The sequence below is a fragment of the Crocodylus siamensis genome, chromosome 12, assembly GCF_052110815.1.
Source record: "Crocodylus siamensis isolate JL-2025a chromosome 12, ASM5211081v1, whole genome shotgun sequence".
NCBI lineage: Eukaryota > Metazoa > Chordata > Crocodylia > Crocodylidae > Crocodylus > Crocodylus siamensis.
The window spans coordinates 41,545,160-41,570,469 of record NC_143406.1 but is presented as its reverse complement, the minus strand read 5'-3'; the positions used below and the strand labels follow the sequence as shown (position 1 = coordinate 41,570,469).

General features: G+C 49.7%; 2 protein-coding genes across 3 annotated transcripts; both read left to right on the top strand.

Annotated features, from left to right (window-relative positions):
* Positions 1–495: 495 nt before the first annotated feature.
* Positions 496–4,594, top strand: PSMG3 (proteasome assembly chaperone 3). Its single transcript, XM_090024563.1, has 3 exons — positions 496–635; positions 894–1,111; positions 3,740–4,594. The coding sequence occupies exons 2-3, from the start codon at positions 896–898 to the stop codon at positions 3,890–3,892; spliced, it is 369 nt and encodes a 122-aa protein (XP_089880689.1). The 5' UTR covers positions 496–635; positions 894–895; the 3' UTR covers positions 3,893–4,594.
* A 2,249-nt stretch (positions 4,595–6,843) lies between these two features.
* On the top strand, positions 6,844–23,468 carry TMEM184A (transmembrane protein 184A). 2 transcript variants are annotated; one of them, XM_090024559.1, is made up of 10 exons: positions 6,844–6,905; positions 10,668–10,864; positions 13,467–13,724; positions 15,155–15,320; positions 16,828–16,918; positions 16,999–17,074; positions 18,129–18,220; positions 18,898–19,067; positions 19,243–19,440; positions 21,515–23,468. In XM_090024559.1, the coding sequence occupies exons 3-10, from the start codon at positions 13,467–13,469 to the stop codon at positions 21,763–21,765; spliced, it is 1,302 nt and encodes a 433-aa protein (XP_089880685.1). In that variant the 5' UTR covers positions 6,844–6,905; positions 10,668–10,864; the 3' UTR covers positions 21,766–23,468. The 2 variants fall into 2 exon arrangements, with proteins under 2 accessions (XP_089880685.1, XP_089880683.1); XM_090024557.1 differs by lacking the exon at positions 6,844–6,905 and adding an exon at positions 10,338–10,567.
* Positions 23,469–25,310: the final 1,842 nt, after the last annotated feature.

The following is a 25,310-nucleotide window of genomic DNA, read 5'->3' as shown; positions in this document are numbered from 1 at the left end:
CTGCCATGGGGGTCACACGCCCGGAGGGAGCAGAGCGCGCTCGGAGCAGCCACACCTGCGAGCCAAGCAGCACGCGTGAACCGGCCACGAACTGACACCAGCCACACGTGCAACGTGATGATCCGACAAGAAAAATGAGTATCCAACTCTAAAACCCCCCAAAGCCAACCGGCCACGAAGTCGGGGCGGGAAGACCGTGACACGTCCGGGGCCGGTTTCTGCCCCGCGCGCACCGCGGCCTGTCCCCACGCCAGCGGGGGCGCGGGGGGGCGGGGGGCAGAAGCGGCCGGTCAGGCTCGGGGGGCGTTTCTTTCCCTCAGGGCCTGGCCCGGCCCGGCCGACACAGGGCCGCGCTCATGCCCTCGTACAGGGGGGGCGCCAGGGCCCGCACGGAGGCCGCCACTAGCGCGCGTCGCTCCTCCCGCGGCCCGGCCAGGCCAGGCCCGCCCCTGCGGCCGCGGCGCCGAGCGGCACCACCGCGGGGCGGGGCGGGGCCGGTCCTTCCTCCTCCCCCCCCGGGCCGCGACCGCCTCCTCGCGCGCCCCGTGTGCGCCGGAACCTCGCAGCGGCGTGGTGCGGCGGCTCCGGGCCCGGGCCTACCCAGCGCGCGGCGGCGGCGGCGGCGTGAGGCGCAGGCAGGCCGCGGGGATGGGCCTGGGGGTGGCTGTGCCCCTAGTTAGTTGTCCCCAGGGCCAGACCCGTGTGCCCCTAGTGATGGGCCTAGGGGCGGCGGCGGTGGGTCTGTGCCCCTAGTGTTAGGTCTAGGGGGTGGTGATGGGGCTGGGGATGCGCCGGTGGCCTGTTGGCAGGCCCCCTCCCCCCCCGGGAAGCTGCTCGGCAGGGTTGGGGGCGCGCTGGACAGCTGAACGGTGGCGGCTTTTTCTCCCTCGCAGCCATGGAAGCCAAACCCATCGTGGCGTCGAGGCAGAGGACGGTGGTGGTGCAGGGCGTGCCAACGGAGGTGGTGTGCATGGCCTTCTCCAACTCCATCCTGGTGGTGGTCACACAGTACGGGAAGATGGGGACGCTGGTCTACGTGGACCCCGACGTCGTCAACAATGATGTCGGCCGGCCTGTCCTCACCACAAAAGTGCTGCTGGGGCAGGACGAGGTAAAAGCAGAGCACATCATGTTGAAGAGCGAGGGGCGACTTATGCTAGCTTGAAATGCAGCCCTGCTCAGGCTGCCAAGGGGTTGATGAATCGGCCGCATGAAGACAGGCTGACATTTGCACGTAGCGGCAGGACGGAAGAATCGGGTGCTGAGGGAGGAGGGGGTCACCAGTCAAGCCTGTGCTTTCACCAGGTGTTCAATATTACCAAAGTCCTATTAACTCTCAACTGAAGGCATCTGTGGATCTGTTTGTCTCTCACCCTGCTGGCTATATAATGCCTCCTGGGTTCACAGTGGGCTTGATCCAGCTCCTGTTGTCTGCAAAGATGAAAAACCAAACCTGGTGGCCTAGATTAGCCTTTCTTTGGCTCTTGCTCCAGTCAGTTTTGCCTTCCCACCACTCTCTTTTTTTCTCCCAATCTTTGTCTTTTCCAGAACTGACTTCTGTTTCCCTCTCAAATGTCCCTGCCAGCAGCTGCCTTTGCTAAGTTGAATTCAATTTGGCTTAAACAAAATGGGTTGTTAATTGACCATTATACAGAAATCAAGAAAACAACGTATTTCAGAAAGCATCTGCTAGACCAGTACTAAACATAAAGTTACATGATGCTGCAAGATCACGTGGCTCTGCGGTATTATTAGAACTGCTTAGTATTGTTTGGTAACCCTAACTAAAAAAAACCCCAGTAATGTGACTAATTCCTAATTTTTCAGCCACCTCTCTTCATGTAATCCATGACTTTTCTAACTGGCCTCCTTCCTTTCACATGGGCCTTGTTTGCTTTTGTTTGAAATGGCTACTTCCGTGGTGCAAATTCCACTTAAATTGGAGCAAAAAAGCAATTCGGTGTCTGTTACCATATGTTAAACTATGAATTTTCCTGTTGCCAGTAGACATATTTATACTCTCTGAAATAATTTCAGCAAGTTTTATGTACATGGTCATTACCTGCTCCTTTGCTTTTAATTAATTAATCTAAACCTAGACAGGTTACAAGGGTGGGCGGACGAGAATAGGATGGGATTCAACACAGATAAGTGCAAGGTGATGCACCTCGGGAGAAAGAACCGGCACCATACGTACAGGTTGGGGAACTCCCCTCTTGTCAGCACAGAGGTGGAAAAGGATCTGGGGGTCATCATTGACTCCAAGATGAACATGGGCCGGCAGTGTGGGGACGCAGTCAGGAAGGCGAACCGCACCTTGTCATGCATCCACAGATGCATCTCGAGCGGGTCCAAAGAGGTGATTCTCCCCCTCTATGTGGCACTGGTCAGGCCGCAGCTGGAGTACTGCGTCCAGTTCTGGGTGCCGCACTGCAGGAGGGATGTCGACAGCATGGAGAGGGTCCAGAGGAGGGCCACTCGTATGATCAGGGGACAACAGGGCAGGCCCGACGAGGAGAGGTGATAGGACCTGAACCTGTTCCACCTCCAAAAGAGAAGGCTGAGGGGGATCTTGTGGCCTGTTATAAACTAGTCAGGGGGGACCAGCAGGCATTGGGGGAGTCACTGTTCCCCCGAGCACCGCCAGGAGTGACCAGGAATAATGGTCACAAGCTGGCAGAGGGTAGGTTTAGGTTAGCTATCAGGAGGCGCTACTTCACGGTCAGGGTGGCTAGGGTCTGGAACCAGCTTCCAAGGGAAGTGGTGCAGGCTCCTACCCTGGGGGTGTTTAAGAGGAGGTTGGATGAAAACCTTGCTGGGGTCATTTGACCCCAGTATTCTTTCCTGCCATGGCAGGGGGTCGGACTAGATGATCTGCTCAGGTCCCTTCCGACCCTAGAAACTATGAAACTTTTGAGGAAGAATTTGATTTGCTTGACAACCAAGCACTTCCTGCCTGGCATTTTGGGATAATGAACATCCCAACCCCAACATAAGTGTAGAAAGAAAAGCAAACCTGAAAAACATGCATGGTAAAATGGATATAAAAAAAACCTGAACAAGGTAGGTACACTTATTAGAGACTGCCTAATTAAAAAGGTTTGATTATGTCACCTTTCACTAGCACTCTTAGCCTGATCATTTGTTTTTGGTTTATAGACTTTGGCTGTCGCCAGTAGGTGTTCAAATGATACCATTTCAGGCTTCAGTATTGCAAAAATAGGCCTGCATTCCTACCAGAGTCAATGCATCCTAGTCTATAGCAGGTTATTAAATGAACATAAGGGTTAATGATGTCTTAAAAAACTTGGGTGTGATGGGGATGTTGATCAGGGTGCATTGAATTTTTACCTTAGTTGGTATTTGGTGATGTGGGAAATCCTAGTGTTACATCTCAGGTAATAACCCTGTCATGAGTGACTTTCCACGCTGGGCTTCGGAGTTCTCTCTGAACTACTACAAAATTTGGTTGAAGTGCAGCTCCAGTTACAATATTAAGCATGGTTTATTTGGTTAGAATATATGGGTCCAAGCTGCTCCCTTCTAAAATGTAGCCAAATGGCACTTCAGCCTCTGATCATGTCTAAACCCTTCAGCAAACAGTTTGAGCCCCATACTGACAGATCCTAAATATGCTCAATAAATAGCTATTTCAGAAGGATTGTATTATTTGCTAATGGACCACTTTGGGAAGATTCTCTCAAGTGAAGGAATGTGAGTGTTTTTATTTGCTTTTCAGCCCCTCATCCATGTGTGTGCCAAAAACCTGGTATCGTTTGTGTCTGAGGAAGCTGGGAACAAACCTGTTCTTCTGGCTATCGCCTTAAAGGACAAGACCATGGAAGGCATAAAAGCTCTGCAGGAAGTGATCCAAAGTTGCCAAGTGTGGTGAGGCCGCACCATGCAATTGAAAGGAAGAACTCTTGAGTCAGGATACCATTTACTTTAAAGGACAGAATATTGGAAATTATGTGATGTCTTTATTACAGCTTTGGACCATGTTAAGGAATTTTGTGAAATGTTATATACCATGTAGAATGCTTCGAGGTCGTGATGGCGTCGGTGGTAGTGACGTGGATTTGGAGTCCATTCAGTGAGTAATGAATTTGGAATGGTATTCTCAACACTCAAGGAATTTTTATTTTTCTCACACTGGGGGGAGGGCTGCATTTTTTTGAAGAACTGCATGTGGCTTTGTATCCTCATCTTGAGAAGTAAAGCCCCGTGACAATGAAACACTGTGCCATAGTGTAAAGTCTGATGCAGAATGAATAAAGAAACATCAATGAAAGCATCATTTTACCTGCTTCTCCCCCATGACAGCCAAGATGATATGAAACATTTTGGACCAGAATCAAGTTAATAGGAACTGCAAACAGTACAAAATAGGGGGAAAAGTTGACTCGACTTCAGGGTCCAGTGGAAACCATAGCAAATCTGTATTGTGCATAGTTGCACACACTGGGCACTCCAGCTTCTGTCATTAGGAGAAACCATTAACTTGAAAGTTACAAATATCCATGCAAGCTGTAGTTACAAGTAGCATCTAATATTGTCATTGAAAGAAATGATTAAATTAAAATATTTTTCTGTATTTTTGCAGTGTGCTTAATTAGTACATAGTGAACCTCACTGGAACATCCAAGTCCTGATCTTGCTGTTACAGTCTCATCAGTGGACGCTGGTGCTTGTTGGAAGCCCCGTTAAGTTCAGTAGGGCCTCTGCACGGACACAAGGACTCACCTCCACAGCTGCAGTTGCAGGATAGGGGCTCTATTCTGTTTCTTCCTTGCTATCCACTATTCCTTGTGGATATCAGTGGAGGAGCAGAACAATCCATGCGTCTTTTAAAAGAATTAAAAAAATTATCAGGACATACTGTTTAAAAGACTGCATGTCAAAAAATGCAGTTTTAAAAAGACTCAGATTCAAAACGGCCTGGCTTAACAGTGTCCCTTTAAAGAAATAGGGCTTAACCGCATTATTTAGAAATCTGTGTCTCTGAGCCACTGTGCCTGCAGTTGTCAGAATCCTGACTTTCACTTATTTTATACCTGCCACCCTTGCTACAATTCTGGACAAGGAGGGCTCGAGGGTATGTTGAAGTCTCTAAACACTATTTCACAAATAACCTTTCAAAGCATTTTCTAAGTCCTGGTATTGAATGTGCAATTTCTACTGCTCACAGCCCCTACCATCTCAGGGAATATGACTTAATACTATAAATTGAATCCTGAACGTTCCCTCCACAATGGCAATAGCAAATATTCCAACTATGTCCTGAAGAGAATCATGAACAGCTGCTTAAAAACAAGCAAAGGATAACCAGCCAATGTAATAGCATTATGAGAGATTGCTTGTCTTGCATCTGTGGGTGACTGGCAAAGGAGGAAGTTGGAATCCTTTTTCAGCTGGCTGTTAGTTAAAGCTGCAGGTAGTTAGGCTGGTATTTTACTACTTCCTGTAAGATATAAATTAGATACGTGAGTGGTGTGAAAAAATCTTTAGGTCCCTAAGCTGCCAACACTGCTCTTTGCACTGCTGTAATTCACAGAAATATGTGCCCCAATGAACAGATTTATAGACCTAGCCACTTCTACCAGACAAGCTGTCTGCTTTTTAGGAATCCTTCTTCCGCCCAGTGTATGGGCTAAGTATTGTGCTTATCCAAAACCCTAATTGCACCTTTTTTAAGCTATCTTGGCATGTAAGTCACACACCGAGTGTTTATTCATTGTTCCCTATGCAAGTGGCTGCTTCAGCAAGGTTGTTTAAGTTGTGGCCCAGTCCAGTGGTAATTACATTGATGCGTACGAGTCCCAAATATTGCAAAATACCATAGGACACAGCAACAACAACAGGGTTATGATTTCCTAAGCCTGCCCAGGTGTTTATTTTCTGGGTGTGGGAGCCCTGAGCAAGGAGCCAGAAGCGCAGCAAACTGGAAATGTATGTTTTGCAACTTTTTAGTCATGAAACTGGGAAATAAACAGCGCCAGGCCTATTTGGAATGAATGGGGGGTGACAGTGGGGCTGGCCCCAAAAGAAACTTGCCTCCTCTGTTATTGAAAGGGGCTATTAAGTGCATAACAATTGGCTACTTTGGGCAACTAAAGTGAAAATGGATGGGAGTGTGGGTAAAAGCTTACTAACAAGTGCTCAGAAGATGGGGCACTGAGCAAAGCTAGCAACACTCAAACAAGACCAAGGAGCCAGCGGACGCTGCCCAGAAAAACTTCCCCAGAGATGTGAATGGATGAGGGGCAGGAAGATGGGCTGGAGCCTGCTTTTCTGTCAGCTAGATGTCCACCTGAGCTAGGGCCAGGAAGAGAGTGAGAGGTCCAGGGATTTGCTGCAATCACAACAGGGAGAACATAGCACAAATATGGGGAGGTATACATCCACACCCTCCCCAGAGGTTCCTGAGGAGGTGAGGAAGGGGCTTAACCTGGCATGCTCCAGGGAGCAGAGGGAGACCTGGCACATGCCTGGCAGGAGGGGCCCGTAGATCCATGTGGGAGCCGCCAGTGGAGATCCCAGGGGGCTTGCAGGTTACAGAGCGTTGGTGTCTGGGGGGAGGCAAGGACATAAACGGTGCCAGGAAGATGCGCCTAGCTGGGAAGAGACGAGGGAGGGGGGAGCCACTTTGCAGCAGCCAAACAGGCTTTGGGGCACTTCTGCTGCATAGCTGCAGGGCAAATCTGCCTGGTGTAGGGCCAGCCAGAGTGGAGGGGGCTGCTCCTGGAAATCTGGGGGGCGGGAGAGGACAAAGGCACCCAGAGCAGAGCCTGGGGGAGCTCCCAACAGTCCCGGGCAGGAGGGAGGGAGGAGCCTGGGCGGAGGTGCGGGTAGGTGTGGTGCCAGCCGGCAGGAAGTGGCAGCAGGGACCAGGTGCAGCTTGCACGGTGAGTGCTGGATCCCTCCTGCTGGGCCGGGAGAAGGGCCCAGTGCTGGGCTCGCCTCCCTGCCCCGGGAGCTCAGGGCTGGGCCCCGCGGGCTGCAGAGCAGCACTGGGGAAACGGGGGCCTGGCAGCTGCAAGGTGCAGGGAGGGGGTATGGGGGTAAATCCCTGCTTGACCTGCACCCTCCTGCCCTGCAGCCCAGCTGCTGTAGGGGAGCTCTGGCCTCTGCCCCAAGGATCAAAGGTGCTATTAAGGTTCGAGCTGCAGCAAGGGGGACAAGGAGGAGTTGCCCTGAAGCCCATGGTCTTTGTGGGGCGGCTGTCTGTCGTCCCTGGCATTTTCAGAGCCTCCAGCTTTTAAAATCTTGCCTTCCAGGGCTGGGGCAGGCGGGCCCATGTGGCTGTAGCTCCGCTCCAAGAGAGTTGGGAACAGAACGTGGGCATCCCGGCTTGCAGTCGCAGGGGGAGAGCGGTGTGAACAAAGGTGGGCATAGGGCAGCTGCACCTGTGCCACTTTAGCTAGAGGGGAGTAGAAATGGTATGTGGCAATGTAATACTCTGCTGTCTCTTGAAGCTGTCTTTGTTTTTAGTTTAAAAAAAAAATAAAAAAACTTGGGGGCTCAGATTCCCGTTGCCTTAGCGTGTTTGAGCCCTGATTTCTATGGGATGTGGGTTGTCACGGAGTTCGGTCATGAGGGTGAGCATCTTAGTCATCACATTCATTTTCCTTTCTTCACTCTTCTGCCTTCTGTTTGGAAGCAAATGGGTCTCTAGCAGCTTGGAAATGACCAGCTACCCAGCACAGCTGGCATCTAATTACATTCCAGAGCTGGGAAATCCAGCTCAGCACTATTTAGAGGTTGTTGTTTTTAATGGATGTTGTTATAAGCTATTAACAGAGTCTTACAACAGCAGCTATCTTGTCAGCATTGGCTGGTGGAGTAGTCCTACTATTGCTGGATGTAGCTCCTAACTTTCTTCAGCCTTGATCAGGACAGGTAACGGAGCCTGTTAATAACACATCGTCACCTGGTCAAGATTAAAACCACAGAGTGACTGATGTGCCACTGATGTGCGACTGCTGGAAATGTAGAGTGGCCCAAACAAAGTTGAAATCACCTGCAAACCATCTATTTGGGCTGTCATCTGTGTTGTACAAGTGTTGGCAAGCAGGAACCACAACCTCATTGTTAAGTCGAGCCAGCCAGAGGGGCTCAGCTCAACACAGGGTGAACAAGAGAAGGGGTCCAGAATAGGTGCATCTTCTGTGGAGTAGCAGAGGAGGCCTGCGCACGTGAACACCATACATCAAAATACTTGAGCATTTTGACCTGTTGTAGGTGGCTGGGGGGGGATCTCTAATCCTTTAGGGCTGTCTACATTGCCTTGCAGCCTTCAGCCTAGGAAGGAAGAGCTGCAAGCTGGTGACTGGTGAAAAGGATCTGCTGTGATTGGGTATGAGCAATGGGCGACAGTGGGATTGCAGTTAGCTGTTTAGGGATGGTCACTAGAAACCTGCCTGTATCGGAGATCTACCCTGCTTCCAGCAATAGATAGCAAGTCACTGATGAAGCTGAATCTCTCCAGGTTGTATTTGTCACCAAAGAAAGCTGCCACTTTCATTGTCTGTTTTAGACCTGAGGAGCAGAGGCTGGTCACGGTATGAAATCAGCTTTGCACTTGTGATAAGTCTGGGATCAAGCAAATGTTACTTGTCATCTTTGAACTAGGTTGTTGTGGCTGAAAAATGGTTTTACTGCCATGCTTTATAGTTAATCACTTTGTTAATGGGAGGTCTAGAGTAAGTACAGTGTCCTCTAGATATGACTCAACTCTGATTTAAAAAAAAAAAAAAATTCTGCTCTTAGTCCTGCAAACCCAGGATCTAACATCCAGACTATGATCTCCTTCTAGTGTGTTGTAAGCGAGGACAATTTGATCTGCAGAATCTTTGTGAAAGGAGAGAGTGCATGAAAAGCAATAACCCAGTGGATGATTGTGTCCTCAGGTGACCGTGTGGTTCTGGCACTTAAAGCATCTCTTCTTGCTGAGTGATCAGATCTGATTGAGATGCAACCATCATGGAGCCTCACCGCATTTTTGGAAACTGTCAGACACCTGGCCAGCTTAGAGCTGATTAGCACCCTTTGATCTCTGTTGTTTTCTATGTGCATATATGAACTGAGCTCCTATTCAGAGATTTGTCTCCCATATGTTGCTGGATAACTTTTGGGAGCAGGGGGCACAGCATTCTGCCTGGGGTCCTAGCAACAATACTTTCAGCTTCTGGCTATTTTCTTAGCATCTCTTGTTGCGTTTCATCTCAGGCCACACATGGTGCTCATTTCTCCTCGCTTGTTGGGGAGATGTTATTTGGATTAATCAGGTTATTGGAGAGGGGCATCTCTGCTTTTTAACACAAAGAGCAAAAAGCACCCTTTGAAGCTTGCGGGGGGATTTGGGGGTGGGGGGTATGATGAGCAGCAATGGAAGATGAGCCCATGTGCTCTGTTGTAGGGTCATCTTCTGTAATCCAGTCTGAATTCTCTTCATTCTGCTGATGCAAAATGGGTATTGCTATAACCTAATTGAAAGGAGAGGGTTATCCCCTAAGACCTTTGGGCTCTCAGCTGAAAGGCTCACACTGACCTCAGCAGGCTTTGGATCAATGAAGTGCAGGTTCTAGGAAATGAAACGTTTTGGAGATCAGGCATGAAAATGAAATGGTGAAAGCCAGCTGGCCTCAAAGGGTCTTGTTTAATTGTTGGGATATCCTCAGTTCTTTCCCTCCTGTCTCGCACCTTAGCTTTTTGATGGCTGAGTGCTTAAATGCCACAGACCATAAAACTGGGCACGGTTTTAAAAATAGACCAAATAAGTGGAGGCTAAGAACAGTACCTACCTTTGGGGGAGCAGGAACTCTGTGCCTAACGACTGCTTTTAGTGCCTATAAGTGCCTGGAAAAGCTTTGCCATGCTTGGGGAACGGAGACTGTCCATATAATTGACATCAGGGTGTGCTTTGGGGAATGCTGATCAGTGTTATTGCATGTGGCTGTCCTACTTCAGGCACAGGTGGGAGGAAGGGGGGGAAACTCTTCCTGAGCAGCAGCAGGGAGGGAGCAAATGCTTATGGCTCTGTCCTTCCCTAGACCTATCTTGGGTTAGGATAACTACAGCGTGTTCCCTCTTCCCCCAACACACTGCCAGCAGATCGAGGCAGTAACTGGCTTCCTTCTGTCACTCAAACCTATTGGATATGCAAGCTCCTTACAGCCCAAGCCCCCACCTGTTGTGGAGTATCTTTTGCACTTGTACAGACTCGGAAGCAGCGTTCCCCCTTCCCAGGGGAAGTAGGTGGGGCTGGCCCTGGACTGACTGCTGCCCGCTGTCCAATTGCTAGGACACGGCACCCGTACCAGGCTGTTCCAGGGCTGGTTGCAAAGCAAACAGGGAAGAGGATAGCTACTAAAAAGAAAGCACGATCTTTCTCTGGGCTCCCTCCATTTCCAGGGCTCCCTCGCTATCTCTGCCATCCTGTTAATGTTTACGTGGCAGGTGTTCACGGCACATCCATCTGTCCAAAGGACAGATCCTTTCAAACATGCGCAGCTCTCCCTTGAATCCTGTTTCCCCGTGGCTGGAGAAGTGCCGTGAATCCGACCAGGTATTTGTTACGCAGAGAAGCCCGGCAGTCAGGTGACTTTTAAGTAATTCTACCCTCTTCTTCACTCCACTTATCTCTCTCTTTCTTTTCCACCTTCCAGGTACGGGTATTCTGGGGGTGAACTCTGGGCTCTTGCCAACGTGCGCAGCCAAACAGCCTGCAGTTAGGACATCTCGCCTTGCGTGCAAATTCTCCTCCGCCAGCTCATCCCCCACCCATGGGGGGCCGTGATATTTTTAGTCCTCCCGGTACGTGTTTCTGCTGACTTGACACCATCTGCATTTCCCCTCCTGCAAGGTAAGAATCAAGAGGAGAGGATGAATGAGGAAGCTCTGGGAAAAAGTTGTGCTTTTTTTTTTTTTAAAGTTATTTAAATATTTTATTAATAACAGTTCAACCTCCAGCAAGGCTCTTTGCTCATGCCTGCCTGTGGGACTTGGGTAGACAACACTGCTACTGGGTCTTCAGGGAAATGGTGGCTAAAATGGAGGGATTAGATTGTACTGGTTAACATTAAATATGTGCATATTTTCCTTTAAGGCTGGATTAAAAAAAATTGTTATAAAAATCTCATTGCAGAGAGTTTAATGCAGGCTGAAGAAATGAAAGGCCAAAGATGGAAACTTAGGTGTCTAGAGGCCTTTAGGTATGATGCCACCCTATAAATAAAAATGTATTTTTAGGTCAGTTCTTTCTGTAGCTAGACACAGGGTACATGTGCCTGGAACATGCTGCTGATCCTTTCCTGTTATGAGATCTAGCATGGGGAGGAGGAAGCCTGCTGGTGACTGTAGACAGCATTGCAATGGTTGCCAGGTGCTTGTGGGATTAGTTTTGTGTGTTGTGTGGAGTTTTGTTTTTTTTTTTTTTTTTTTTAAGCCCCTGAGGGATATTCAGACCCAACTGGGCTGCAGGCCTCTCCTGTCTCTGGAGGGAGCTCTGTTCTAGCCCAGCAAAATAGCATCTCTGCATAGATCTTGGTGTTTCACAATGTACAGAGAGAAACACAGCCATCCCTGGGCTAGATGTCACCCATGCCTGGTACCTTGGCTGTGCAGGTGGATACAACAGCTGTTTTAAAGATTGAGCTGGTAGACCTGGATTCCCATTCTGCCTCCAGTGATGGGGGTGCAGACTGTTATTTTGAGGGGCCAGTCAAGGTGTTTAAACCCTAGTAAATGGCAAGGGGAATCTCCTTTCCCTTGAGGCCCTATGGCCCTGATATGTGGGCCCTATGGCCCTGATATTTCTATATTGAAACCATCTCAGATGGGGAGAGACTAGGCAAAATGCACTTGTGGTGGCTTCCTGATCCTGCGTGCCTCCAGTATCCTGGAGGCATGGTGGCCTGGCTTCTCAAACGTATGCCCTCCCTTTCTACCAGGAGGCGGTTGCAGCTTGCTTTCTTGCTTGGCAGACCAGATGGGACCCTGGACAGCAAGTTAGGTGTAAATTCCCCAGAGCAAGGGGACCTGTTTCCTTCACCAGCATATAGGAAGTATAGAACAGCAGAAAGGATGGAAATCCAGGCTAGGAGGGGCGTGTGTGTGCAAAACCAATGGAGGAGACTGAGCTGAGGGGTCTCCCTTGGGGGAAGGAGGGTCTCTGCATGCCCAGAGATGGATCTGTGCAAGTTCTGAGAGTTTACTTCCACAGGAGGAGGAGAAAAGCAGATAATGCCATGGGGTTCTAGTTTTTAAGACTCTTAAATGACATCTGTTGTCTCTGCAAATGGGTGGCTGGTCAGAAACCCGGAAGGTATTTCTCTGGGAACCATGGCTGTAAAATGGGCCTAGATATCAGTAAGAGCCCAGCACAGCCCCTAAGAGGCCAGGTATGGGCAGCGTGCTGATTCCTCTAGCCCTTCCAGTGGGTGCTGCCGAGGAAAGACAAGAATAGGCCTTCCTGGGGCTCTTGGGACACCCATCCGAGAGCCTTTTTTGAGCTCCAGGAGATGGTTCCAGGGGAAGGGCTCTGAGCACAGCCAGGAGAAATACCAAGGCCCTTACTTGGCTCCTTGCTCCATCTCCTTCGGGCAAACTCAGCTGTTCATTTACCTGCCTGCCGAGGTGTCCTCTTGGATTTCCCCAGTGGTTTCCTGTAGTCCAGGAGGTGACTCCCTCTCCACTGGTGTTTGCTCCCTACAGATCTTAGCTGTATTAACTGGAGGGTCACTTGCAAATCAAGGGAAGGGAATCCTTTACTCTGTTCAGGACTGGTGAGGCCTCGCACTGAGAACCAATGTCCGGTTTTGGACCCCACACTTCAAGAAAGATATGGACAGTTTGGAAAGAGTTCAGCACAGGACAATATAACTGATTAAGGGCCTGGGAGGCAAGACTTGCAAGGAAAGGCTGAAAGAACTATGGCTGGAGAAGAGCCTTGCGGGGAGATTTGATGACAGACTTCAAATACCTGAAGGGTGATTACAGGGAGGATGGAAGTGGGCTTTTCTCTGTGTTTGTAGGGGACAGGGCTAGGAGCAATGGCTTCAAGCTGTAATAGGGGAAATTTAGGCTGGAGATTAGGAGGAACTTTGACTGAGAGTGGTCAGACATTGGAACAGGCTACCTCGAAGTTGTGGGTTCTCCATGCTTGGAAACTTTTTCAAAAGCAGGATCAACAGGCACTTGACTGGAGTGGTTTCATCAGGGATGATCCTGCCTTGAGCAAGGGGCTGGATTAGACAACCATGTGATCTTCCAGCCCTGTATGATTTCCCTCCCTCCTCTCCCTGTTTTTCCCCACTGTGAGCTCCCTCACTCACCTCTGTGCTTTGTACATCCCGACTCCTTGTGTTCCTCTTCCTTGTTGCTCCACCTTTGCTCACAGGCTCCACTCTGCTTTGTTCTGCGCCTGCCTTCCCTGCTGTATTTACCTTTGCTCTCCTCTCTGCCAGATGAGTAATACCACGCACGCCAACGGGGCGTCTCCCACCGAGGGTGGTGTGGAGGTGACTAGCATGGCCGCGACCATGCTGCCAGCCGGGCTCTTCACGACGGTGGATCCCAGCCACTTCACTGTTGGAGACGGCTCCCAGCTCAAGGCTGTGCAGAACTACACTCAAGATGGCCAGCAGATTTTCCTGACCACAACAGCAGCACAAGTGATCTCTGGGCTGTTTGTGTGGTCGGCACTGATTCTCACCTTCCACCAGGTAAGGCACAGGCTGCCCGGGAGGAGGCATGTCCCCCTGGCTCTGTAGGTGTGTTGTGACCTCTGGAGAGGGGTGGGAGGGCTAGAGGGGCCACGAAGCCTTGGATGAAGTATACTAAGCTAGCCTGAAGAGCATTCACTAATCCTATCTCTTTCTGCTTTCCCTACCCCTCGGGACAAGCATTTCAGTGCTCTGACTCTGGCCTCTTGGGGTGGCAGAGACTGTTGACGGTAGTAAGGCAGGTGGCTAAGCCAAATTCATAGCAGTGTTATGTGGAAGGGGATATCTCCAGCCATTGAGAACCTGGCACTAACAGCTCAGGAGAGTGGACTTTGTCCTTCTGTCCCCCTGGTATGGTGCCTGTGTGTCCTCTCTTGCTGTCATTATTTACCTGGGAGTCAGTATTCGTGAGGTTAAAGGAGTGACTTCCCTGTTCCAGGGAGCTCAAATACCCTGCTTAATGTCCCCACTTCCCCCCACCAGACAGCACCTGTCTGCAGTCAGGGGGCACAAGTCCCACCCAAGTTCCTTTGAACTGTTTATACCAGCAATCAAATTCAAGGACTCCTTTGAAATCAGTAAAATTACTCTAGGCTGACACTCATGTGGCCGAAAGCAGGGTCTGGCTGACGGCTCAGTTTCATGGGTGGGAGGTAGTTCTTGGGATGAGTGGTGTGGTGGGGTTGAGGCTCTTCATCCCTGCAGGCGTGTACTGGGTCACAAGGAAGTTGAACTGTTCTCGGGCTGAACCGATGTGGCAGGTCTTTACTAGTGTGCACAAGCGGGGTAGAGGACCAGCGTGGAACTGCCCGGGGGTTGGTGTGGCAGGGCTGAATAGGAAGTTTCTGGCTCTAGGTGAAATCTCCCACACTAGTGTTGGCGCTGTGTAGAGCTGCTGCAGCCTCCAATACTCAGTCCTGGCTGTGCCTCCTGGGGGTCCGGGTGAAATCGTGATGGCATTTGGAGGATTCGGATTTGAGTGTCAGGGAACTGGATCTGCTGTGAGATGCTGGCAGGAGGCGAGACCATTTCAGGCTGGACATAAGGAAGAATTTCTTTACTGTCCGAGCCCCCGAGGTATGGAGCAGTCTGCCAGCGGAGGTGGTTCAAGCACCTACTCTGAACACCTTCAAGAGCAAATTGGATGCTTATCTTGCTGGGATCCTATGACCCCAGCTGACTTCCTGCCCTTTGGGCGTGGAGCTGGACTTGATGCTCTTCTGAGGTCCCTTCCAGCCCTAATGTCTATGAAATTTATGAAATAACCTTACCTGAGGACATCTCCTGGCACACCATTCCTTCCCCCAGCCCGCCCCACCCCGGGCCTGATGGGCAAGTGGGAATGGTGTCTTGCCATGTCTGCTTCCAGGGTTTTCACCAGCTGGCATTTGCTACAGTCCTAACATCACTGGACTCTCCCTCTTCCCCAGATCTACACACATCTGCGGAATTACACCATGCCCAATGAGCAGCGCTACATCATCCGGATCCTCTTCATCGTGCCCATCTATGCCTTCGACTCCTGGCTCAGCCTCCTGCTCATTGGAAGTCACCAGTATTACGTGTACTTTGACTCGGTGCGTGACTGTTACGAAGGTGAGCAGTACAGAGATGGAGGAGAGGAATCCAGTGGCTCTGGGGTGGAGGGTAGGGCAGGAAGAAGGTGAATGCTGTGGTGGACGGTGGTGGGTTTGGCTCTGGCTCCGGAGAAAGCTCTGGCACGTGGTGGGTATTGACAGGGGTGAATATTCTGTGTAGTCTCTAAGAAACTTCACCACTAAAATGAACGGAGGTAGGGTTGAGGCGACAGCTAGCCTCTCAAGCCAAACCTGGGTGATTTAGCAGCACCTTGCCAGAGATGACTAATAGCAAAACAGGATGAAATGATGACAATCCCCGTTATCCTTGCTGAAGAGCAGAGTGCTTCTCTGGAGCAGACCTAGGACGAAAGTATTTCTTTTTGTTCAGTTGCTTCCCTTCTCCCTGGGAGACCTTCACTCCTTCCTGCACTTGTGGTTGCAGGAGGCAGGGACTCTGCAATGTGATCAATATGCTGCATATTTCAGGAGCAAAATCTAAACGTTTCCAGCAAAGTGAGACACTTAACAATGTGTGCTGTTGGGACTGCGTCCCTCATCCATGGTCACTCTCCACTAGAGTGTACAGCATGGTCCTGCACTAGTTGACAGCCCTGATGGAGAAGGGAAGGATCTGATAACTCATCTAACTTCTTAGCCACCAAACCACAGTGAATATACTGATTAGCTGCTGCTTCTGCTAGGGAAAAGGTTTGATTTTCTTTCTTTTTTTAAGATGTCTGGCTCACTTTGGGTCAGGTATGTTAAATTTCATCTCTGCGCTTAAGACTTTGCATGTGAGTGTAGGTGTTGAGAACTTCTTGGTGATGCCTTAGCTTAAATACAAGGGCATATCTACTCTGTGAAGTTGTACCCCTTTCTTAGCTTTCATAGGACATAAAAATAAAATAAATCTCAAATGGAAAGACCCTATAGAAACTGGGATGAGAGAAAGAAAGCTCAGGAGTGGGACCATTCCCATCAGTCAGAGCTACCGCTTGTCTGCAGACCTTGGGGGACAACTCTGCATCTCGTCATGCTTTGTGGGATCGCCTCTAAATGCAATCGGTAGTGATCATTTAAAATGCAGCTCCTTTTAGAGTGAAAGATCAGATTACTTAGAATGGAGAAGGAGGGTTGGTTTGAGCTGCTGGGTCTCTGGAGGTCAGGCTGGTGTTATTCTTCCCACCTTCTCTATGGGCATGGGGTTTTTTTTTTTTTGTTAAGGTATACTGGGTTTGAAGTAGGAAAAGGGGGAACATGACCAATGGGGTCTGTTACCAAACCTCAGTGATCAAGCTGGAGAGGAAGTGAGTTAATGATAGGTGACAGCAGCTCCTGAGTACTCCACCCCACAGCTCTTGCATCTCCCAGAGCAAACTCTTATCAACTCCTACCCAGAAGACAGGCCAGGGCTGCCTGTGAGGAGCCAAGTACTACTGCTTAGCACTTAGAGTCCTTTCCTGAGCACTGGCCTGCAGGGTCGCATCAATCCACTGTTCACATGTCCATCTCTGTCTTGCCAGCATTTGTCATCTACAGTTTCCTGAGCCTCTGCTTCGAGTACCTGGGAGGGGAGAGCACCATCATGGCTGAGATCCGGGGGAAGCCTGTTGTGTAAGTGCCATGGTCCTGTTGAGTTCGTTCAGATCCCATCAGATGTGACGCCAGCTGATCTCTTTGTGTTCTGGCTCTAGGTCCAGTTGCCTTTATGGGACTTGCTGCCTGCGAGGAATGTCCTACTCCATCGGGTTCCTTCGGTTCTGCAAGCAGGTTGGTATCTGCCCTGCATTCCTTGGCTTACGCAGATCAGTGAGCGCCAGACCATCAAAACTTGAGGTCCTTTCTAGGCAGGCTTCTCTCTCCTGCTGCCTCATGGAGGGGTTCTGCTTTCCTCTTTCCTAAGCCCTTGGTCCTCCTCCAACGTATGGCAGCACGTCCAGTCCCTCAGGCACCCAGCCAGCAGCAGTCAGCTGTGCTTGCTATCGTGTACTGCAGCTCTGCATCTGACTCATTGCTGAGTCAGGAGCTAGGCTCAGCAATGGGAGGAGACCCTGCCTTAATCTTTCTGGTCTTATTTGGTCATTGGTCCTAATTGGCAAAAGGCTGTACTGCCAGTCAAATTCTAGTTCGTGCTGGTCTGGGTCCTGTCTTGGGCTGAAGCGAGGGTGACAGTGGTTACTTCTAAATGCCTTCACTGCCTTTTATAACTCCATAGGGCTACAGTGTGCTTCCTTGCTGTGTTGCGGGTGACTGAGTCCAGGGAGAAGTTCCTCAGGTGCATCTAACCTTAGGCCCAGGAGCTCTGTTAGAAGCGGGCCATCAGGCAAGCTTCCTGAACCAGCCCAGCACACAGAGGGCTGGTGCTAGAGGGGAGGGAAGCAGGACAGGGTTTGGCTGAGGTTTGTCTTCTTGACACAAGAGAATGGCATAGAGATGATGGGATGGGTTAGGTTAGACTGGTGCATTCTTCCCTGAGGTGCTGGGGATGAGTTGATGCACATGGGACCAGTTTGCTAATAGGAAGCTCCTGCGGGGTTGCTGTCCGGGGCTGGTCACCTTTGCAAATGGCATTGGTGCCTGCTTAGAGGCTGAAAGATGAAGGAATACCTCTTCTCAGTGCTCTGCCTTCCCTTGGGGGTGGAAGAGTCTGACTTTGTTCTCCCTTTCTCTTGAGATTAGGTGGAGTAGGAATGTCGTCTGTAACTTGTGTACAACAGTTTCTGCAGCCTTTTAGAGCCCAGGGAAGGGCTCTGGCAGGAGTGTGCTGGGATCTCTTGCTCCTAGTAGTAAGATTAATGCAGTGATTCTTCCTATTTCATTGCAGGCAACGCTGCAGTTCTGCATTGTGAAGCCCCTCATGGCCATCGTCACCATTATCCTACAGGCATTCGGGAAGTACCACGATGGCGACTTTAAGTGAGAATGGCGAAGTTGGGGCAGGGAGGGGGAGAGCCCGCTTTCCTGGAGTGTGGTGGTAGCATCAGAAAAGTCAAAGACATCCATAGGATGTTCCAGTGGGCCAGGGCTGCTGCTTCCCCAGAGCTGATTACTTTAGTAGATGGGTGTTTTGGGGGTGAGAAGTGGAGCAAACACTGCCTTTTAAATAAGGGGACAAAATTTCCCTACAGATCCCCAATAAGGGAGGAGGCCCCACAGTCAGTTAAATGTTGAGCTGGACTGCTGTTGGTGTTCCCACCCTTATGCTTGTTCTAGTTTGGCTCCGTTTAATTTTTGGACAAATAACTTTCCCCACTTCAACTCTCTCTCTCCCAACTGCAAGACCGGCCCGAGCCATGTGAGCTGTTCTGGGTGTAAATCTTCACAATGCTTGTCACATGGCCAAATGCAGCCCCTTGGAGGTCTACAGCATGGCTGCAGTTGCTGTCATTGTTTGTGCAGAGAGATGCTGCCGCTGGACATTACAGGGCAGCCAGTGTGCAACATCCCCTTTCAATCTGAGCAGCAGAGTCTCTGCACCTTCTGTCCTGCATCCCTCTTTATAAACCTGCTCGTTTTAGGTTCTGGACAAGTTGCTAATGTGACTTCCGGGGATGGTTTCAGCAGCTTGGCTGACTCATTCTGTCTCCCTCCAGTATTCACAGTGGATACCTCTATATCACCATCATCTACAACTTCTCCGTCAGCCTGGCACTCTACGCTCTCTTCCTCTTCTACTTTGCCACCATGGAGCTCCTGCGCCCGTTTGAACCAGTCCTCAAGTTCCTCACTATCAAGGCGGTTGTCTTCCTGTCCTTCTGGCAAGGTGGGTCCTAGGGATCGAGGTTTCTAGGACCAGGGCACCTCTTCTCTCAGTAAACAGGTGCATCCCCCTACAAACTGTGTGGGTCAGGGAGCTGGACCATGATATCAATGTGACCAACAGAAGTCATGGAGTCAGAACTGACACCCTCCCACCCCCTTCCTGTTTTTTTGCACAGGGATGCTGCTGGCCATCCTGGAGAAATGTGGGGTGATACCTGAAGTTCAGATCATCGATGGAAAGGAGGTGGGAGCTGGGACAGTTTCTGCTGGCTACCAGAACTTCATCATCTGCATTGAGATGCTATTTGCCTCCATTGCTCTGCGCTATGCCTTCACCTGCCAGGTATACAAAGAGAAGAAGGAAAGCTCAACAGGTAAACTCTCCTTTGAAGCCATGTTTTGTATATCTCTCTATCTCCTGGTGTAGGTGGGAAGACAGAAACCTATTCAACACTTATCAAGGAGATGGCAGAAGTTCTTAGAAGCCAGTTTCCTGTTCTTCCCCTTTAACTTCCTTTTCCTCTTCATGATATCTCTAGGCAGCTGCAAGCTGCATATGCCCAGGGAGAGAGACCTTGGGAGGGACGGCTGTGATGAGGAGCTCCCAACTTGGCAGCTCTCTCCGACAGGAGACGGCTTGAGCGAGAACTTTTTGAAATGTCTCAGAACCGGCGTGTGTGATACTCACTCATTTCAGCGTGGTGTTGGGGTTAATCTCCTCCTTGTTCTCCTGTTGCTTGTGATCCCAGCTGCTTCCTTGGGTTGCAGGCTCTCGTGTTAGGAAGACGTGGCTCTTGCTGACAGTGGAGCCTGGATCTGAGTCCCAGCCCCTGGGTGCTGCCATAGCAACCATAGCTGGTGTCTGCAATAGCATCCCTCTTACACAGGGGATTTTGTCTAACCTAGTGATGTCCTACCAGAAACCAACTCCCACAGGTCAAAGCTACTGATTGGCCCCTTTTCCTAGGGATTGTTGCAGTTCCCAAGAGGAAGGCAACAGGGAAACCTTGCGTAGCACCAGTAAGGACTAGGGTCACTTGAGGCTGGGGTCACAATTGTTCTGTGGACTTGTCCACTGGAGTAGTGGGGTAATGATGGGCTGAGCAGTGGGAACCAGGGGTTGAACTTCCCCCTAGTGGGAAGAGTCTGGTTGGCTCTGTGGGTTTTGATCTGTTGAAAACGCCAGCGTCCAGAAGTGCAAGAGACTAAAACAGAGGAAGCAGAAGAGGGGAATTCTGCCTCTTGTTCCTGTGACCCTGGAGTGGCAGCTAAATCGGGAAACTATTTAACCCCAGCTATTCTGGCGATGTGGGGCTTGCGTTCTGAACAGCTCCCATTCGCCTAGGACAACATGGGCAAAGGGAAGCAGAGGTATGAAGCAGAGTAAAACTAACCTGCTTGCAATCTCTAGGCTCCCAAGACTTGGAGCACTTGGCTTGGGGTAGACATTCATCTGTTGGGAAACACGTTGCACCATTCCCGAGTGAAACATCATGTCCCTCTGTGCTGCGGCTCCATCCAGACGGGCTGTGCTTGCCAGTCCATCACAGAGCAGCCCAAGCTCATTCTCTGCCCTATTGCCCCCTCTCCCCACACGCACATGCCAGACCAGAGGATGGAGCAGTGGTGGGATAGCCATGTCTCTCCTGGCCCCTTTAGCTGTGTTTTTATAAGAATTCCTGTTAGCAAAATGTTCTCTTGTTCCTATAATATGAGACAAATTTTTTCTTTCTCCTGGGGATAGATGGATTTAACTTTCTAGTGCTCTGGCATGAAACTCTTAGCAACTCCCCTTCTCAAACCCGACTGCTTCCAAGAGTGGAAAGGAACCCTCTCCCTCCCAAAAACCTGTAGCGAGAATCCTGTGGCCATGTACCATGGCCAGACCCTCCCACCCCCAACCTGGGTAACAGCAGGCCCATAGCCACAGCTCAGATGCTGTGATTGCTGTGTATTGCTACTTGCTGTTAGTCTAAAGATTTGATATGTTGGACTTCCAGGGCTCTAATCTGTCCTATGTAGCCAGGAACTAGCTTTTCTAAATTGGAAAAGATGATCCAACCACCTGATGTGGAGTCTGACTGCCAGCTTTGGGGCCAAGAAGGAATTCTTCCCCAAATTAGACTGACAAGCATCACTGGCTGGGGGGAAGAGGCATTTATCTTCCTCTGTAGCACAGGGTGTGGTTCTCTTCTTGAATTATTTGAGCACACTTGGACCTACCTGATCCCCTGCCACTGCCCCTGTGAGCCCACTTCTTTACCTGGCACATGACATAAGGGTTTCTATAGGATGTTTTGTGATACATGAGAGGGACCAGAGCAAATGTTCTTGTTGCCCCTTTTGGAAAACTGGTTGCTTGCGAAGGCAGGGAGCTGAATTTGGCCTAGGAACCTCTTTTCAGTTTTATGTTCCTACAAAATCTTTCTTTTTTTTTTTTTTTTTTAGCAAACCTTGCCCCCATGCAGAGCATTTCCAGTGGGCTGAAGGAGACTATGAGCCCTCAGGATATCGTCCAGGATGCCATCCACAACTTCTCCCCTGCGTACCAGCAGTACACCCAGCAGTCCATGCAGGAAATGGAAATGAAAGGCCCTGGGCAGAATGGACATGTGTCCTCCAAAGCTGAGGGGAGCAAGGGCAAAAGAAGCAAAAACATTGAGAAGAGGGTGCTGATCATCTCGGACGATGAACCATAGGAGATGCCTGAGGGGGGACAGTGACCTGGGAGATGCTGGAACTCCTTTCTTTCTTAGCGGCTCCTTCGGTTGGGAAATGTTCTCAGAACTGGGTCTGCCTGGTGTGACAGGAGCACAATGAGAGAGACAGATGGGCCAGAGAAACTAAGGCATCTGCCCAAAGGCAGCCGTTGCCTTTTGAGAAGGAAAGCAGCAAGAACCTGATGGGTGGGATGCTGAGCAGGGCTGGCATCTCCGGTCCTTTTTCTCCTGCTACTGGGGACCTGTCCTGCTCTGTGTTCCTACTGCCATGGCTCAAGCACTGATGCTTTGCCATTCAGTGGTGCCTGTCTTCCCACCCCCTTCAGGATTTTGAGGCATGTCTCTAGCTGCCATCTTAGCACTCCGGGAGGAAACTGAGGACGGGTGGCCTGGGCTTTTGAGTGTGCCTCCCCGTGCTAAAAGATGGACTAGTTGAAGTCAATCCCTTCTTGCCATGAACAGGCAGCGCTCTCAGCATTGAGTCTTGCTCTAGTTTCTCTTGGTCTAAGTAAAGAGAGGAGCATCTCTAAAGATCCTGTGGAGAAGACCTGACTTATAAGGATAACTCTTTAAAAAAAACCCAAACAAAAACTTGCTACTTTTTTCACTTAAAAGTTTTAAAAAAAAAAAAATTCTCAGGAATTTTGTAGGAACTTGTCGGGGAGGAAGAATTAATCCTGTTTTCTCATCCGAGGGGAATATAACAGCTTAACAATGTAATACTTCTTCCTCCCCAACCAGCCCCACAAGGAATGGTGGGGGAGCTCCTTTCTGGGCTGCAATGGGGCTAAACTGCTGTTGCTTCTCAAGTTTTCAGTGGAGAAACCTCTTGTTATTTATGTCTTTAAAATGACTCTTCCCTCTCCGAGTGGACCAGTTGTTGAAATGGATGCCAATTTGCCTATCAAATTGCTCTTTAGGGATCTGAACTGTGAGGATTGTAGTAGTTTATTTACTGGGAACTCTTTGTTCCTCCTGAAATGCTTTCTGTTAAAGGTTCCTATCCTTTACATTTAAAAATAAAAAAAGTTATAGTAAAAAAGCCTCTAGCTTCATGGAGACTGGACAGTGCCAGAAGAAAGTAATTTAATGGTAAATGAATAACGGTCGGACTCTTCCCAGAGCTGGGGTTACCCAGCTATACAACTAGTGTAGCTGGATGCTATGTGCCTAAAAAAAAAAAAAAAAAAAAAAAAAAAAGGCCACGTCCTTTGTTTGAAACTGAAATGGGAGAATAGCTGTGGTACAAGATGATAGGCGAGTAAAATACGAGTAAGGCCATCTCTTCTTGGTGACCTGCTCAGTACCACTTATGGGATACAATTGCTGTAAAAAGTGGATTGGATGGGTTATTTGACAGCAGGGGGAAAACGCACTTAATTCCACCTAACTTCCCTTCCCATCCCTCGAACTACGATGTAACGAGAACCCTTGTCTATCCACGCTAGACCCCTTTCTGGAAACTCCTGAGTGTTGGCTCTGCTTTGTCTCTATCCCTTGGGGTTTTTCAGCTGAGTGTTGGTAGGACCGTGAGAGCTGTGCCTTAAAGTCTCAGAGCAGCTGTGTAGCTAGACTCCCCCTCACGCTGTCCTTTTCTAGCATTAGGATTCCTCAAGTCTGAGAAGTGTAAATTGAAACCAACAGTCTTGCATTTTATTTATAAGAATGTGTTTTTCAAATAAATGGAGATTTCTATTATGGCTTGAGCGAGCATTTCATTTTGGCAACTGCTTGTCCCCTGGGTCTCTCCCTGAGGGTGGATTGTGTGGTGTGGCTTGGCTCTGCAGGGCAACACTGAGCAAAGCATCACTTCTTGGTCCCTAAACCCTGAGGCATCACCTATGGCCTACACACTGGTTTCCACGTACAGGAGCTCTTGTGCCTTCTGCACTAGAAATAAGCTGTCCTACTCCTCTCCGCACGTGGTCCAGCCACTGTGTAGCTGTCAAGCAGCTGTATGCATTTGGGAGCTACCCTCTGTCTGTTTTGCAGCAGCAACTGAACAGCAGGTTTGATCAGAGGAAGCAGTCTGCAGCCAAACCAACCCTGCAAATCCCTCTGCGCTCATCTGCAGCGCTGCTCCTACCTGCTCAGCTGGTGAGACTGCTTCCTCCAGGCTGGCAGCCTTCCTGTTGTGAGCTGTGACTAGATCCACAGAGAGGACTTGTGCACAGCAAATTCAGTCCCTATAGATGGGATCCTGTCTGGTTCTGCTTCAGAGCCTGGGGAGCAGCTGCCAGCCATGACAGCAGTACCCTGCAGCCCTGCCAGGGCCACTCAACTTTACAACACAGCCATCAAGGGCACTACATGAGCAAAGTGCCAGCTGAACACCTTGGGTTACCTTATGCCAGCTGCCTTGAGAGCAACCCTGCCACCAAGGAGAGAAGAGGCCCCTTCATCTAACAGATGGCAAAGGTGACCAGAGTCCAGCTGTTGGGCTCTTGGGTTCCAGGAACACATGCACAGGAAAAAGGATAATTCACCACTGCACAACTGATGAGCACCACTAACTTTAGCCTGTGTCCATCTGTTAGGGCCGGGCCTGGGATTGTCAACCCGAATCTGTGACCCAGATGAGGGATGCGACACTCACCTTCAGCCCTGCAAAGGTGACTGAACACTAGGTAGTTACTGTCCTTTGAAACAGCAGACCTGCTTGCAATGATGGGATTGAGTTTGGACTCTTTGACAGGGGCAAGCGCTGTTTATAATGAGCAGCCTGGTGTTACTGCACTCATCCTGCTAAATTATTAAAGGGCATCCACAGAGAACAAAGATAGTAAATGTGTCTAAAGCAGAGCAAGACCTTCACTAGCAGATGGGAGTTGCAGACTCTAAAGGTAATGAGCCCTCCTGCATGGTAACAAATAAGCCTTCACCATCTATTACTAAAAAGCATGGAGGTGGGCCACATGCTTGGCCTAGGTCTAAGTCTCTGAAGCCTGTCTCTAGCAATACTTCAGGCACAACAGCACTCTCCAATGCAAGTGAACTACAACTCATGATCAGTGCCTCAATTTGTTTCCCAAGTTTTCAGCATTTTCTGAGTGCTTCCTTTACAGGAGACTAGCTTCACCTACTAGCACTTCAAAGGCTAAGGCTTTAGTATTAACAGCCAGATGTGGCCAGTGACATTGCACCTGATGTTAGGCTTTCCATTTGACCATGTCAGAGGGCATTTCCCATTGCTCTACATATCAAGACGCTCAATACAGCAGACTCCTCGGTGTTTTAATAGAGGCTGGGGGAGGGGGATAGGTTTCCACCCTAGGTATTGTTCTTTGTGCTGCTCCCTATTCCCCAACCGCCCTTGTTTTAAATTGCTTCTCTTAGACAGAAACCATCTCATTTATCCACTGTAGCACGCTGGGGCTGTCCTGCATCATGGAGAGGCTTCTAACCATGTAGGGGTGGCTGTTTGGATCAGACCATTAGGCCTGTTCCTACTGATGTGCCAGGAGCATGAGCTACATGTTCGAGAAGTGCCGCGCAGCCTTCAGAGACTTGTGCTACTTCTTTTT

Bases quoted from the DNA above. Each gene is read 5' to 3' on its own strand.
- PSMG3 (XM_090024563.1), top strand. From the start codon at position 896: ATGGAAGCCAAACCCATCGTGGCGTCGAGGCAGAGGACGGTGGTGGTG. The intron at 1,112-3,739 runs GTAAAAGCAGAG...TTTGCTTTTCAG, and splicing joins TGCTGCTGGGGCAGGACGAG to CCCCTCATCCATGTGTGTGC.
- TMEM184A (XM_090024559.1), top strand. From the start codon at position 13,467: ATGAGTAATACCACGCACGCCAACGGGGCGTCTCCCACCGAGGGTGGT. The intron at 16,919-16,998 runs GTAAGTGCCATG...TTCTGGCTCTAG, and splicing joins ATCCGGGGGAAGCCTGTTGT to GTCCAGTTGCCTTTATGGGA. The intron at 17,075-18,128 runs GTTGGTATCTGC...ATTTCATTGCAG, and splicing joins TCCTTCGGTTCTGCAAGCAG to GCAACGCTGCAGTTCTGCAT.